This window comes from Oncorhynchus keta, chromosome 6, assembly GCF_023373465.1.
Source record: "Oncorhynchus keta strain PuntledgeMale-10-30-2019 chromosome 6, Oket_V2, whole genome shotgun sequence".
NCBI classification, from domain to species: Eukaryota; Metazoa; Chordata; class Actinopteri; order Salmoniformes; family Salmonidae; genus Oncorhynchus; species Oncorhynchus keta.
Window position 1 is genome coordinate 7,538,212 of NC_068426.1, and position 15,000 is coordinate 7,553,211.

Sequence of the window (15,000 nt, forward strand, 5' to 3'; positions counted from 1 at the left end):
ATCTTTAATAGTAGTACTGAGACTGTCCTATTCATCTTTAGTAATATTACTGAGACTGTCCTCTTCACTTTCAACCCTTTAGTACTGAGACTGTCCTCTTCACCTTCAACCCTTTAGTACTGAGACTGTCCTCTTCACCTTCAACCCTTTAGTACTGAGACTGTCCTATTCATCTTTAATAGTAGTACTGAGACAGTCCTATTCATCTTTAATAATAGTACTGAGACTGTCCTGCTCACCTTCAACCCTCTCTTTGAACCTTCCGGTATCCCTTCTGTCATGGAGTAACTTCAGAACCTGATCCTCTCCTGTTTAGTCTTTGGGAGTTGGTGGTCTGCTAGCTTAGCTTAGCCCCAGTGGACACACAACCTGGTCTACCCTCCAGCCCCAGTGGACACACAACCTGGTCTAGCCTCCATCCCCAGTGGACACACAACCTGGTCTAGCCTCCATCCCCAGTGGACACACAACCTGGTCTAGCCTCCATCCCCAGTGGACACACAACCTGGTCTAGCCTCCATCCCCAGTGGACACACAACCTGGTCTAGCCTCCATCCCCAGTGGACACACAACCTGGTCTAGCCTCCATCCCCAGTGGACACACAACCTGGTCTAGCCTCCATCCCCAGTGGACACACAACCTGGTCTAGCCTCCATCCCCAGTGGACACACAACCTGGTCTAGCCTCCAGCCCCAGTGGACACACAACCTGGTCTAGCCTCCTGCCTGTGTGTGGTAACCTGGTCTAGCCTCCAGCCTGTGTGCGGTAACCTGGTCTAGCCTCCAGCCTGTGTGTGGTAACCTGGTCTAGCCACCTGCCTGTGTGCGGTAACCTGGTCTAGCCTCCTGCCTGTGTGTGGTAACCATGGAGACCATCATGGTGGAGTAGAGTGGTGCTCCAGCGGTTTTCTCTTGGATCCTAATGGAAGAGTAGTAGTGCTCTCCTGGTAGGTACCTGTCCCTCTCCTGTCCTGTGATCACCGTGGGCTCTGAGCCACTGCTACTGGATACTGTCATGGGGCAGTAAGACAACCAGAGCACCCTTTATCCCCTGCTCTCCTACGCCCATACTTCCACCCTCTGTCTCTCTGTGGTCCTCTCTGTCTCTCTCTGTGGTCCTCTTTGTCTCTCTCTGTGGTCCTCTCTGTCTCTCTCTCTGGTCATCTCTGTCTCTCTCTGTGGTCCTCTCTGTCTCTCTCTGTGGTCCTCTTTGTCTCTCTCTGGGGTCCTCTCTGCCTCTCTCTCTGGTCATCTCTGTCTCTCTCTGTGGTCCTCTCTGTCTCTCTCTGTGGTCCTCTCTCTCTCTCTGTGGTCCTCTCTGTCTCTCTCTGTGGTCCTCTCTGTCTCTCTCTGTGGTCCTCCCTGTCTCTCTTTGTGGTCCTCTCTCTCTCTCTGGTCCTCTCTGTCTCTCTCTGTGGCCCTCTCTGTCTCTCTCTCAGTGGTCCTCTCTGTCTCTCTCTGTGGTCCTCTCTGTCTCTCTGTGGTCCTCTCTGTCTCTCTCTGTGGTCCTCTCTGTCTCTCTGTGGTCCTCTCTGTCTCTCTCTGTGGTCCTCTCTGTCTCTCTCTGTGGTCCTCTCTGTCTCTCTCTGTGGTCCTCTCTGTCTCTCTGTGGTCCTCTCTGTCTCTCTCTGTGGTCCTCTCTGTCTCTCTCTGTGGTCCTCTCTGTCTCTCTGTGGTCCTCTCTGTCTCTCTCTGTGGTCCTCTCTGTCTCTCTCTGTGGTCCTCTCTGTCTCTCTCTCTGGTCATCCGTCTCTCTCTCTGGTCCTCTCTGTCTCTCTCTGTGGTCCTCTCTGTCCTCTCTGTGGTCCTCTCTGTCTCTCTGTGGTCCTCTCTGTCTCTCTGTGGTCCTCTCTGTCTCTCTCTGTGGTCCTCTCTCTGGTCCTCTCTGTCTCTCTGTGGTCCTCTCTGTCTCTCTCTGTGGTCCTCTCTGTCTCTCTCTGTGGTCCTCTCTGTGGTCCTCTCTGTCTCTCTGTGGTCCTCTCTGTCTCTCTCTGTGGTCCTCTCTGTGGTCCTCTCTGTCTCTCTCTGTGGTCCTCTCTGTCTCTCTCTGTGGTCCTCTCTGTCTCTCTCTGGTCATCTCTGTCTCTCTCTGTGGTCCTCTCTGTCTCTCTCTGTGGTCCTCTCTGTCTCTCTGTGGTCCTCTCTGTCTCTCTCTGTGGTCCTCTCTGTGGTCCTCTCTGTCTCTCTGTGGTCCTCTCTGTCTCTCTCTGTGGTCCTCTCTGTGGTCCTCTCTGTCTCTCTCTGTGGTCCTCTCTGTCTCTCTCTGTGGTCCTCTCTGTCTCTCTCTGTGGTCCTCTCTGTCTCTCTCTGTGGTCCTCTCTGTCTCTCTCTGTGGTCCTCTCTGTCTCTCTCTGGTCATCCGTCTCTCTCTCTGGTCCTCTCTGTCCTTCTCTGTGTCTCACCATGGAGGTGCCAGTGAGATGGAGCCGGGCCAGTGTCATCAGCTTCATTAAGGGCCTTGGTAAGGGCTGTGTGTGTGTGTGTGTGTGTGTGTGTGTGTGTGTGTGTGTGTGTGTGTGTGTGTGTGTGTGTGTGTGTGTGTGTGTGTGTGTGTCATTTTATACAGTAGGACATTCTTCTCTGTAGGTAGGATGAAGTCCTTCATGTGACTAGTTTAGAATAGAGGGTCTGATTGCAGGCTATTATAGTGTGGAGCCATTGAGGATGGAGGAGTTGTGGACACATGAAGGAGGTTCATGGTGGAGGAGTTGTGGACACGTGAAGGAGGTTCATGGTGGAGGAGGTTCATGGTGGAGGAGTTGTGGACACGTGAAGGAGGTTCATGGTGGAGGAGTTGTGGACACGTGAAGGAGGTTCATGGTGGAGGAGTTGTGGACACGTGAAGGAGGTTCATGGTGGAGGAGTTGTGGACACGTGAAGGAGGTTCATGGTGGAGGAGGTTCATGGTGGAGGAGGTTCATGGTGGAGGAGTTGTGGACACATGAAGGAGGTTCATGGTGGAGGAGTTGTGGACACGTGAAGGAGGTTCATGGTGGAGGAGTTGTGGACACGTGAAGGAGGTTCATGGTGGAGGAGGTTCATGGTGGAGGAGTTGTGGACACGTGAAGGAGGTTCATGGTGGAGGAGTTGTGGACACGTGAAGGAGGTTCATGGTGGAGGAGTTGTGGACACGTGAAGGAGGTTCATGGTGGAGGAGTTGTGGACACATGAAGGAGGTTCATGGTGGAGGAGTTGTGGACACGTGAAGGAGGTTCATGGTGGAGGAGGAGAGAGAGGAGACAGAGAGAGAGGGAGAGAGAGGGACAGAGGGAGAGACAGAGAGAGGGAGAGACAGAGAGAGGGAGAGACAGAGAGAGAGAGGGAGAGAGAAAGAGAGGGAGATAGAGAGACAGCAGAGGGAGAGACAGAGAGAGGGAGAGAGAGAGAGGGTTGACAGAGACAGAGAGAGAGGGAGAGGGAGAGAGAGAGAGAGAGAGAGAGAGAGAGAGGGAGAGACAGAGAGAGACAGAGAGACAGAGAGAGACAGAGAGAGAGAGAGAGAGAGAGACAGAGAGAGAGAGAGGGAGAGAGAGAGACAGAGAGGGAAATGGAGAGAGAGACAGAGGGAAATGGAGAGACAGAGAGAGAGACAGAGGGAAATGGAGAGACAGAGATAGACAGAGAGAGGAGAGAGAGAGAGACAGAGAGACAGAGAGAGAGAGAGAGAGAGACAGAGAGAGACAGAGAGAGACAGAGAGAGAGAGAGAGAGAGACAGAGAGAGAGAGAGAGAGAGAGAGAGAGAGAGAGAGAGAGAGAGAGAGAGAGAGAGAGAGAGAGACAGAGAGGGAAATGGAGAGACAGAGAGAGAGAGACAGAGGGAAATGGAGGGACAGAGAGAGAGAGAGGGAGAGTACTGTATATAGACTATATCCTAGTAATAGATGGAACTATGTTTCCTGGACAGCAGCATAAAGAGTTGGTTCATAACATGTGATATAGACACAGCTGAACGGCCGGCACCTTTGATCTGCTGTGGGTTTGATTGACTGATTATTTGATTGATTGTTTCTGCAGCATCTCGTGTTAAAAACAGGACATGAATGTGACTGACTAATTGATTCATTTATTGATATCCTCTCTCCATAGCCTCTCCGGTGGGCCTAAAGCCACCCCTCCCCCCCACCAGCGGTCCCTCGTCAGAGAGGAAGGGTCCCGTCGCCATGGTGCCTGTTACTGTGGACCCCGAGAGCAAGCCAGGGGAGTTCGTCCTCAAGAGTCTGTTCGCTAACTTCACCTCCGTCTCCGAGAGGAAGATACGCATCATCATGGCCGAACCAATGGTCAGTGCAGTGTCTCTCTTCCTCTCTATCCCTCTCTGTCCCTCTCTTTCTCCCTCTCTTTCTCCCTCTCTATCCCTCTCTGTCCCCCCTCTCTCTCTCTCTCTCTCTCTCTCTCTCTCTCTCTCTCTCTCTCTCTCTCTCTCTCTTTCTCCCTTTCTCTCCCTCTCTCTCTCTCTCTCTCTCTTTCTCCCTCTCTCCCTCTCTGTCCCTCTCTCTCTCTCTCTCTCTCTCTCTCTCTCTCTCTCTCTCTCTCTCTCTCTTTCTCCCTCTCTTCCCCTCTCTCTCCCTCTCTTTCTCCCTCTCTTTCCCTCTTTTCCTCTCTCTCTCTCTCTCTCTTTATCCCTCTCTATCCCTCTTTATCCCTCTCTCTCCCTCTTGCTCCCTCTCTTTCTCCCTCTCTCTCTCTCTTTCTCCCTCTCTCCCTCTCTCTCCCTCTCTCTCCCTCTTTATCCCTCTCTATCCCTCTTTATCCCTCTCTATCCCTCTTTATCCCTCTCTATCACTCTTTATCCCTCTCTCTCCCCTCTCTCTCCCTCTTTCTCCCTCTCTCTCTCTTTCTCTCTCTCTATCCCTCTCTTTCTCCCTCTCTATCCCTCTCTTTCTCCCTCTCTATCCCTCTATCTCCCTCTCTTTCTCCCCCTCTCTCTTCCTCTCTTCCTTCTCTCTTCCTCTCCCTCCCTCTCTCCCTCCCTCTCTATCCCTCCCTCTCTCCCTCTCTATCTCCCTCTCTTTCTCCCTCTCTCTCTCCCTCTCTTCCTCCCTCCTTCATAGTCTACAGCATAGTCATAGTAAACACTCATAGTAAACACTCATAGTAAACACTAGTCATAGTAAACACTCATAAACACTCATAGTCTACAATAGTAAACACTCATAGTAAACACTCATAGTCATAGTAAACACTCATAGTAAACACTCATAGTCATATAGTAAACACTCATAGTAAACACTCATAGTAACAGTCACAGCATAGTAAACACTCATAGTAAACACTCATAGTAAACACTCATAGTCATAGTAAACACTCATAGTCTACAGCATAGTCATAGTAATCACTCATAGTAAACACTCATAGTAAACACTCATAGTCTACAGCATAGTCATAGTAAACACTCATAGTCTACAGCATAGTCATAGTAAACACTCATAGTAAACACTCATAGTCTACAGCATAGTCATAGTAAACACTCATAGTCTACAGCATAGTCATAGTAAACAGTCATAGTAAACACTCATAGTAAACACTCATAGTAAACACTCATAGTAAACACTCATAGTAAACACTCATAGTCTACAGCATAGTCATAGTAAACACTCATAGTAAACACTCATAGTAAACACTCATAGTAAACACTCATAGTAAACACTCATAGTCATAGTAAACACTCATAGTAAACAGTCATAGTCATAGTAAACACTCATAGTAAACACTCATAGTCATAGTAAACACTCATAGTCTACAGCATAGTCATAGTAAACACTCATAGTAAACACTCATAGTCTACAGCATAGTCATAGTAAACACTCATAGTAAACACTCATAGTCATAGTAAACACTCATAGTAAACAGCATAGTCATAGTAAACACTCATAGTAAACACTCATAGTCATAGTAAACACTCATAGTCTACAGCATAGTCATAGTAAACACTCATAGTAAACACTCATAGTAAACACTCATAGTCTACAGCATAGTCATAGTAAACACTCATAGTAAACACTCATAGTCTACAGCATAGTCATAGTAAACACTCATAGTAAACAGCATAGTCATAGTAAACACTCATAGTAAACACTCATAGTCTACAGCATAGTCATAGTAAACACTCATAGTAAACACTCATAGTAAACACTCATAGTAAACACTCATAGTCTACAGCATAGTCATAGTAAACACTCATAGTAAACACTCATAGTAAACACTCATAGTAAACACTCATAGTCTACAGCATAGTCATAGTAAACACTCATAGTAAACACTCATAGTCTACAGCATAGTCATAGTAAACACTCATAGTAAACACTCATAGTAAACACTCATAGTCTACAGCATAGTCATAGTAAACACTCATAGTAAACACTCATAGTCTACAGCATAGTCATAGTAAACACTCATAGTAAACACTCATAGTAAACACTCATAGTAAACACTCATAGTCTACAGCATAGTCATAGTAAACACTCATAGTAAACACTCATAGTCTACAGCATAGTCATAGTAAACACTCATAGTAAACACTCATAGTAAACACTCATAGTAAACACTCATAGTCTACACCATAGTCATAGTAAACACTCATAGTAAACACTCATAGTCATAGTAAACACTCATAGTAAACACTCATAGTCATAGTAAACACTCATAGTAAACACTCATAGTCACAGCATAGTCATAGTAAACACTCATAGTATAGTCAGTAGTCATAGTAAACACACTCATAGTCTACAGCATAGTCATAGTAAACACACTCATAGTCTAAGCATAGTCATAGTAAACACTCATAGTAAACACTCATAGTCTAAGCATAGTCATAGTAAACACTCATAGTCTACAGCATAGTCATAGTAAACACTCATAGTCACTATAGTAACATCATAGTAAACACTCATAGTCTACAGCATAGTTATAGTAAACACTCATAGTAATCACTCATAGTAAACACTCATAGTAAACACTCATAGTCTACACCATAGTCATAGTAAACACTCATAGTAAACACTCATAGTCATAGTAAACACTCATAGTAAACACTCATAGTCATAGTAAACACTCATAGTAAACACTCATAGTCATAGTAAACACTCATAGTCTACAGCATAGTCATAGTAAACACTCATAGTAAACACTCATAGTAAACACTCATAGTCTACAGTCATAGTAAACACTATAGTAAGCATAGTCACTCATAGTAAACACTCATAGTAAACACTCATAGTCTAACACTCATAGTAAACACTCATAGTAAACACATCATAGTCACTAGTAAAAACACTCATAGTCTACAGCATAGTCATAGTAAACACTCATAGTAAACACTCAACATAGTCATAGTAAACACTCATAGTAAACACTCATAGTAAACACTCATAGTAAACACTCATAGTCTACAGCATAGTCATAGTAAACACTCATAGTAAACACTCATAGTCTACAGCATAGTCATAGTAAACACTCATAGTCTACAGCATAGTCATAGTAAACACTCATAGTCTACAGCATAGTCATAGTAATCACTCATAGTAAACACTCATAGTAAACACTCATAGTAATCACTCATAGTAAACACTCATAGTCTACAGCATAGTCATAGTAAACACTCATAGTCTACAGCATAGTCATAGTAATCACTCATAGTAAACACTCATAGTCATAGTAAACACTCATAGTAAACACTCATAGTAATCACTCATAGTAAACACTCATAGTAATCACTCATAGTAAACACTCATAGTCTACAGCATAGTCATAGTAAACACTCATAGTAAACACTCATAGTAAAAACACTCATAGTAAACAGCATAGTAAACACTCATAGTAAACACTCATAGTAAACACTCATAGTCATAGTAAACACTCATAGTAAACACTCATAGTAAACACTCATAGTAATCACTCATAGTAAACACTCATAGTCTACAGCATAGTCATAGTAAACACTCATAGTAAACACTCATAGTAAACACTCATAGTAAACACTCATAGTAAACACTCATAGTAAACACTCATAGTAAACACTCATAGTCTACAGCATAGTCATAGTAATCACTCATAGTAAACACTCATAGTCATAGTAAACACTCAGAGTCTACAGCATAGTCATAGTAAACACTCATAGTCTACAGCATAGTCATAGTAATCACTCATAGTAAACACTCATAGTAAACACTCATAGTAAACACTCATAGTCTACAGCATAGTCATAGTAAACACTCATAGTAAACACTCATAGTCTACAGCATAGTCATAGTAAACACTCATAGTAAACACTCACATAGTAAACATAGTCATAGTAAACACTCATAGTCTACAGCATAGTCATAGTAAACACTCATAGTAAACAGTCATAGTAATCACTCATAGTAAACACTCATAGTAAACACTCATAGTAAACACTCATAGTAAACACTCATAGTAATCACTCATAGTAAACACTCATAGTCTACAGCATAGTCATAGTAATCACTCATAGTAAACACTCATAGTCATAGTAAACACTCATAGTAAACACTCATAGTAATCACTCATAGTAAACACTCATAGTAATCACTCATAGTAAACACTCATAGTCTACAGCATAGTCATAGTAAACACTCATAGTAAACACTCATAGTAAACACTCATAGTAAACACTCATAGTAATCACTCATAGTAAACACTCATAGTCTACAGCATAGTAAAAACACTCATAGTAAACACTCATAGTAAACACTATAGTAAACACTCATAGTCATAGTAAAAACACTCATAGTAAACACTCATAGTAAAAACACTCATAGTCTAAGCATAGTCATAGTAAACACTCATAGTAACACTCATAGTAAACACTCATAGTAAACACTCATAGTAAACATAGTCATAGTAAACACTCATAGTAATAGTAAACATAGTAAACACTCATAGTCTAACACTCATAGTCATAGTAAACACTCATAGTAAACACTCATAGTCTACAGCATAGTCATAGTAAACACTCATAGTAAACACTCATAGTCTACACTCATAGTAAACATAGTCATAGTAAACACTCATAGTCTACAGCATAGTCATAGTAAACACTCATAGTAAACACTCATAGTAAACACTCATAGTAAACACTCATAGTAAACACTAGTAAACACTCATAGTAAACACTCATAGTAAACACTAGTAAACACTCATAGTCTATAGTAAACAGTCATAGTAAACACTCAGTAAACACTCATAGTAAACACTCATAGTAAACACTCATAGTCACAGCATAGTAAACACTAGTAAACACTCATAGTATAGTAAACACTCATAGTCTACAGCATAGTCATAGTAAACACAGTATAGTCATAGTAAACACTCATAGTAAACACTATAGTAAACACTCATAGTCTACACATAGTAAACACTAGTAAACACTCATAGTAAACACTCATAGTAAACATATAGTAAACACTCATAGTCTACAGCATAGTCATAGTAAACACACTCATAGTCATAGTATAGTCTCATAGTAAACACTCATAGTCATAGTAAACACTCATAGTCTACAGTAAACACTCATAGTAAACACTCATAGTAAACACTCATAGTAAACACTCATAGTCTCATAGTAAAAACACTCATAGTAAACACTCATAGTAAACACTCATAGTAAACACTCATAGTAAGCATAGTCATAGTAAACACTCATAGTCTACAGCATAGTCATAGTAAACACTCATAGTAAACACTCATAGTCTACAGCATAGTCATAGTAAACACTCATAGTAAACACTCATAGTCTACAGCATAGTCATAGTAAACACTCATAGTCTACAGCATAGTCATAGTAAACATTCATAGTAAACACTCATAGTAAACACTCATAGTCATAGTAAACACTCATAGTAAACACTCATAGTCATAGTAAACACTCATAGTAAACACTCATAGTCATAGTAAACACTCATAGTAAACACTCATAGTAAACACTAGTAAACACTCATAGTAAACACTCATAGTAAACACTCATAGTCATAGTCATAGTAAACACTCATAGTAAACACTCATAGTAAACACTATAGTCATAGTAAACACTCATAGTAAACACTAGTCATAGTAAACACTCATAGTAAACACTCATAGTAAACACTCATAGTCATAGTCATAGTAAACACTCATAGTAAACACTCATAGTCTACAGCATAGTAAACACTCATAGTAAACACTCATAGTAAACACTCATAGTCTACACATAGTCATAGTAAACACTCATAGTAAACACTCATAGTCATACACTCATAGTCTACAGCATAGTCATAGTAAACACTCATAGTAAACACTCATAGTCATAGTAAACACTCATAGTCTACACCATAGTCATAGTAAACACTCATAGTAAACACTCATAGTCATAGTAAACACTCATAGTCATAATAAACACTCATAGTAAACACTCATAGTCTACAGCATAGTCATAGTAAACACTCATAGTCATAGTAAACACTCATAGTCTACAGCATAGTCATAGTAAACACTCATAGTAAACACTCATAGTCTACAGCATAGTCATAGTAAACACTCATAGTAAACACTCATAGTAAACACTCATAGTCTACAGCATAGTCATAGTAAACACTCATAGTAAACACTCATAGTAAACACGCATAGTCTACAGCATAGTCATAGTAAACACTCATAGTAAACACTCATAGTCTACAGCATAGTCATAGTAAACACTCATAGTCATAGTAAACACTCATAGTCTACAGCATAGTCATAGTAAACACTCATAGTAAACACTCATAGTCTACAGCATAGTTATAGTAAACACTCATAGTCTACAGCATAGTTATAGTAAACACTCATAGTAAACACTCATAGTAAACACTCATAGTAAACACGCATAGTCTACAGCATAGTCATAGTAAACACTCATAGTAAACACTCATAGTAATATGATATATTGCAATACCTATGATCTTCTGTGAATGAATGGCAGCAGCTTGTTGAACTAAGACTGTAAATCAAATCAAATCACATTTTATTTGGGGGGGGGGGGCAATGATAATAGTGTGCATAGCCATTTGATTAGCTGTTCAGTAGTCTTATGGCTTGGGGGTAGAAGCTGCTAAGAAGCCTCTTGGACTGAGACTTGGCGCTCCGGTACCGCTTGCCGTGCGGGTGCAGAGAGAACAGTCTATGACTAGGGTGGCTGGAGTCTCTAACAATTTTTAGGGCCTTCCTGTGGCACTGCCTGGTGTAGGGGTCCTGGAAGGCAGGAATCTTGGCCCCAGTGATGTACTGGGCTGTACGCACTACCCTCTGTAGTGCCTTGCGGTCGGAGGCCGAGCAGTTGCCATACCAGGCGATGATGCAACCAGTCAGGATGCTCCAGATGGTGCAGCTGTAAAACCTTTTGAGGGTCTGAGGACCCATGACAAATCTTTTCAGTCTCCTGAGGGGGAATAGGTTTTGTTGTGCCCTCTTCATGACTGTCTTGGTGTGCTTGGACCATGTTAGTTTGTTGATGATGTGGACACCAAGGAACTTGAAGCTCTCAACCTGCTCCACTATAGCCCCGTTGATGAGAATGGGGGTGTGCTCGGTCCTCCTTTTCCTGTAGTCCACAATCATCTCCTTTGTCTTGATCATGTTGAGGGAGAGGTTGTTGTCCTGGCACCACATGGCCAGGTCTCTGACCTTCTATAGGCTGTCTCACCATTGTCGGTGATCAGGCCTACCACTGTTGTGTCGTCTGCAAATGTAATGATGGGGTTGGAGTCGTGCTTGGCCATGCAGTCATTGGTGAACAGGGAGTACAGGAGAGGACTGAGTATGCACCCCTGAGGGGCCCCTGTGTTTAGGATCAGCGTGGCGGATGTGTTGTTACCTACCCTCACCACCTGGGGCGACCAGTCAGGAAGTCCAGGATCCAGTTGCAGAGGGAGGTGTTAAGTCCCAGGATCCTTCGCTTAGTGATGAGCTTGGAGGGTACTATGGTGTTGAACGCTGAGCTATAGTCAATGAATAGCATTCTCACATAAGTGTTCCTTTTATCCAGGTGGGAAAGGGCAGTGTGGAGTACAATAGAGACTTCATCATCTGTGGATCTCTTAGGGCGGTATGCAAAATTGGAGTGGGTCTAGGGTTTCTGGGATAATGGTGTTGATGTGAGCCATGACCACCCTTTCAAAGATGGGCACAGGGACTATGGCGGACTGCATGAAAAATGTTGGTATTACAGGGTCCATATCAGGGTCCATATCAGGGTCCATATCAGGGTCCATATCGGGTCATATCGGGTTCCATATCGGGATCCGTATCGGGTCATATCGGGTCCATATCGGCTCCATATCGGGATCCATATCGGGATCCATATCGGGATCCATATCGGGGTCCATATCGGGTCATATCGGGTCCATATCGGGTCATATTGGGTCCATATCGGGTCATATCGGGTCCATATCGGGTCCATATCGGGTCATATTGGGTCCATATTGGGTCATTACCAGGTCCATATCGGCTCCATATTGGGTCATATTGGGTCCATATTGGGTCATATCGGGTCCATATCGCTCCATATTGGGTCATATCGGGTCCATATCGGCTCCATATTGGGTCATATCGGGTTCCATATCGGGGTCCATATTGGGTCCATATTGGGTCCATATCAGGGTCCATATCAGGGTCCATATCGGGTCATATCAGGGTCCATATCAGGGTCCATGTCGGGTCATATCAGGGTCCATATCAGGGTCCATATCAGGGTCCATATCAGGGTCCATATTGGGTCCATATCAGGGTCCATATCAGGGTCCATATCAGGGTCCATATCAGGGTCCATATTGGGTCCATATCAGGGTCCATATCAGGGTCCATATCAGGGTCCATATCGGGTCATATCAGGGTCCATATCAGGGTCCATGTCGGGTCATATCAGGGTCCATGTCGGGTCATATCGGGTCCATATCAGGTTCCATATCGGGTTCCATATCGGGGTCCAAATCGAGGTCATATCGGGTCATATCGGGGTCCATATCGGGTCATATCAGGGTCCGTATCGGGTCATATCGGGTCCATATCGGCTCCATATCGGGTTCCATATCAGGGTCCATATCGGGATCCATATCGCTCCATATCGGGTTCCATATCAGGTTCCATATCAGGTCCATCATCGGGTTCCATGTTCGGGATCCGTATCGGGTCATATCCTTCTATAGGGTCCATATCGGCTCCACTGTCGGGTCATATCGGGTTCCATGCAGTCGGGATCCATATCGGCTCCATATCGGGTCATATCGGGTTCCATATCGGGATCCATCATCGGGATCCATATCGGGGGATCCATATCGGGTCATATCGGGTCCATATCGGGTCATATTGGGTCCATATCGGGTCATATCGGGTCCATATCGGGTCCATATCGGGTCATATTGGGTCCATATTGGGTCATTACCAGGTCCATATCGGCTCCATATTGGGTCATATTGGGTCCATATCGGCTCCATATTGGGTCATATCGGGTCCATATCGGCTCCATATTGGGTCATATCGGGTCCATATCGGCTCCATATTGGGTCATATCGGGTTCCATATCGGGTTCCATATCAGGTTCCATATCGAGGTCATATCGGGGTCCATATTGGGTCCATATCAGGGTCCATATCAGGGTCCATATCAGGGTCCATATCGGGGGTCATATCAGGGTCCATATTGGGTCATATTGGGTCCATATCAGGGGTCCATATTGGGTCATATCGGGTCCATATCGGCGTCCATATTGGGTCCATATTGGGTCCATATCAGGGTCCATATCAGGGTCCATATCGGGTCCATATCGGGTCCATATCAGGGTCATATCAGGTCCATATCAGGGTCCATGTCGGGTCCATATCAGGGTCCGCTGGGTCCATATCGGGTCCATATCAGGGTCCATATCCCGGGTTCCATATCGGGTCCAAATCGGGTCATATCGGGTCATATCGGGTCCATATCGGTCCATATCAGGGTCCGTATCGGGTCATATCAGGGTCCATATCGGGTCCATATCGGGTCATATCAGGGTCCGTATCGGGTCATATCGGGTCCATATCGGCTCCATATCGGGTTCCATATCAGGGTCCATATCGGGTTCCATATCGGGATCCGTATCGGGTCATATCGGGTCCATATCGGCTCCATATCAGGTCATATCGGGTTCCATATCGGGATCCATATCGGCTCCATATCGGGTTCCATATCGGGATCCATATCGGGTCCATATCGGGGTCCATATCGGGTCCATATCGGGTCCATATCGGCTCCATATCGGGTCATATCGGGTTCCATATCGGGATCCATATCGGGGTCCATATCTGGGTCCATATTGGGTCCATATCGGGTCCATATCGGGTCATATCGGGTCCATATCGGGGTCATATTGGGTCCATATCGGGTCCATATCGGGGTCCATATTGGGTCCATATCGGGTCCATATCGGGGTCCATATCGGGTCATATTGGGTCCATATCGGGGTCCATATCGGCTCCATATCGGGGTCCATATCGGGGTCATATCGGGGTCATATTGGGTCCATATCGGGTCCATATCGGGGTCCATATCGGGGTCCATATCGGCTCCATATCGGGTCCATATCGGGGTCATATCGGGGTCATATTGGGGTCATATCGGGGTCATATTGGGTCCATATCTGGTCCACCTGGGCTCTTTAAGACCTCTACCTGTGAGTGATGAAGGGAGAAAAAGGGAGAGACTAAACTTAGTACCTGAGCTGTGAACTGTCACAAAGTATACGTCATAACTAATCATCATTCTCCTCTCCTCTCCTCTCCTCTCCTCTCCTCTCCTCTCCCTCTCTCTCCTCTCCTCTCCTCTCCTCTCCTCTCCTCTCTACAGGAGAAGCCTCTCAACAAGTCACTACAGAGAGGAGAGGATCTACAGTTTGACCAGGTATGTGTTAACAGCAGGTAATGCTTGCTTCAATGCTACTGGAATCTGCTAGTACTACTGTTAAGGACAGGTAATGCTAGTGTCAATGCTACTGGAAG

The 15,000-nt window shown here is 44.2% G+C and overlaps 1 protein-coding gene across 1 annotated transcript in view; it reads left to right on the forward strand.

Moving 5' to 3' along the window:
* Positions 1-15,000, forward strand: part of LOC118379798 (protein furry homolog) — a 189,981-nt gene that overhangs the window by 36,442 nt on the left and 138,539 nt on the right. The window contains 2 exon segments of the mRNA XM_052521747.1: positions 4,088-4,281; positions 14,849-14,902. Of these exon segments, the coding sequence (XP_052377707.1) occupies positions 4,088-4,281; positions 14,849-14,902 (248 nt within the window).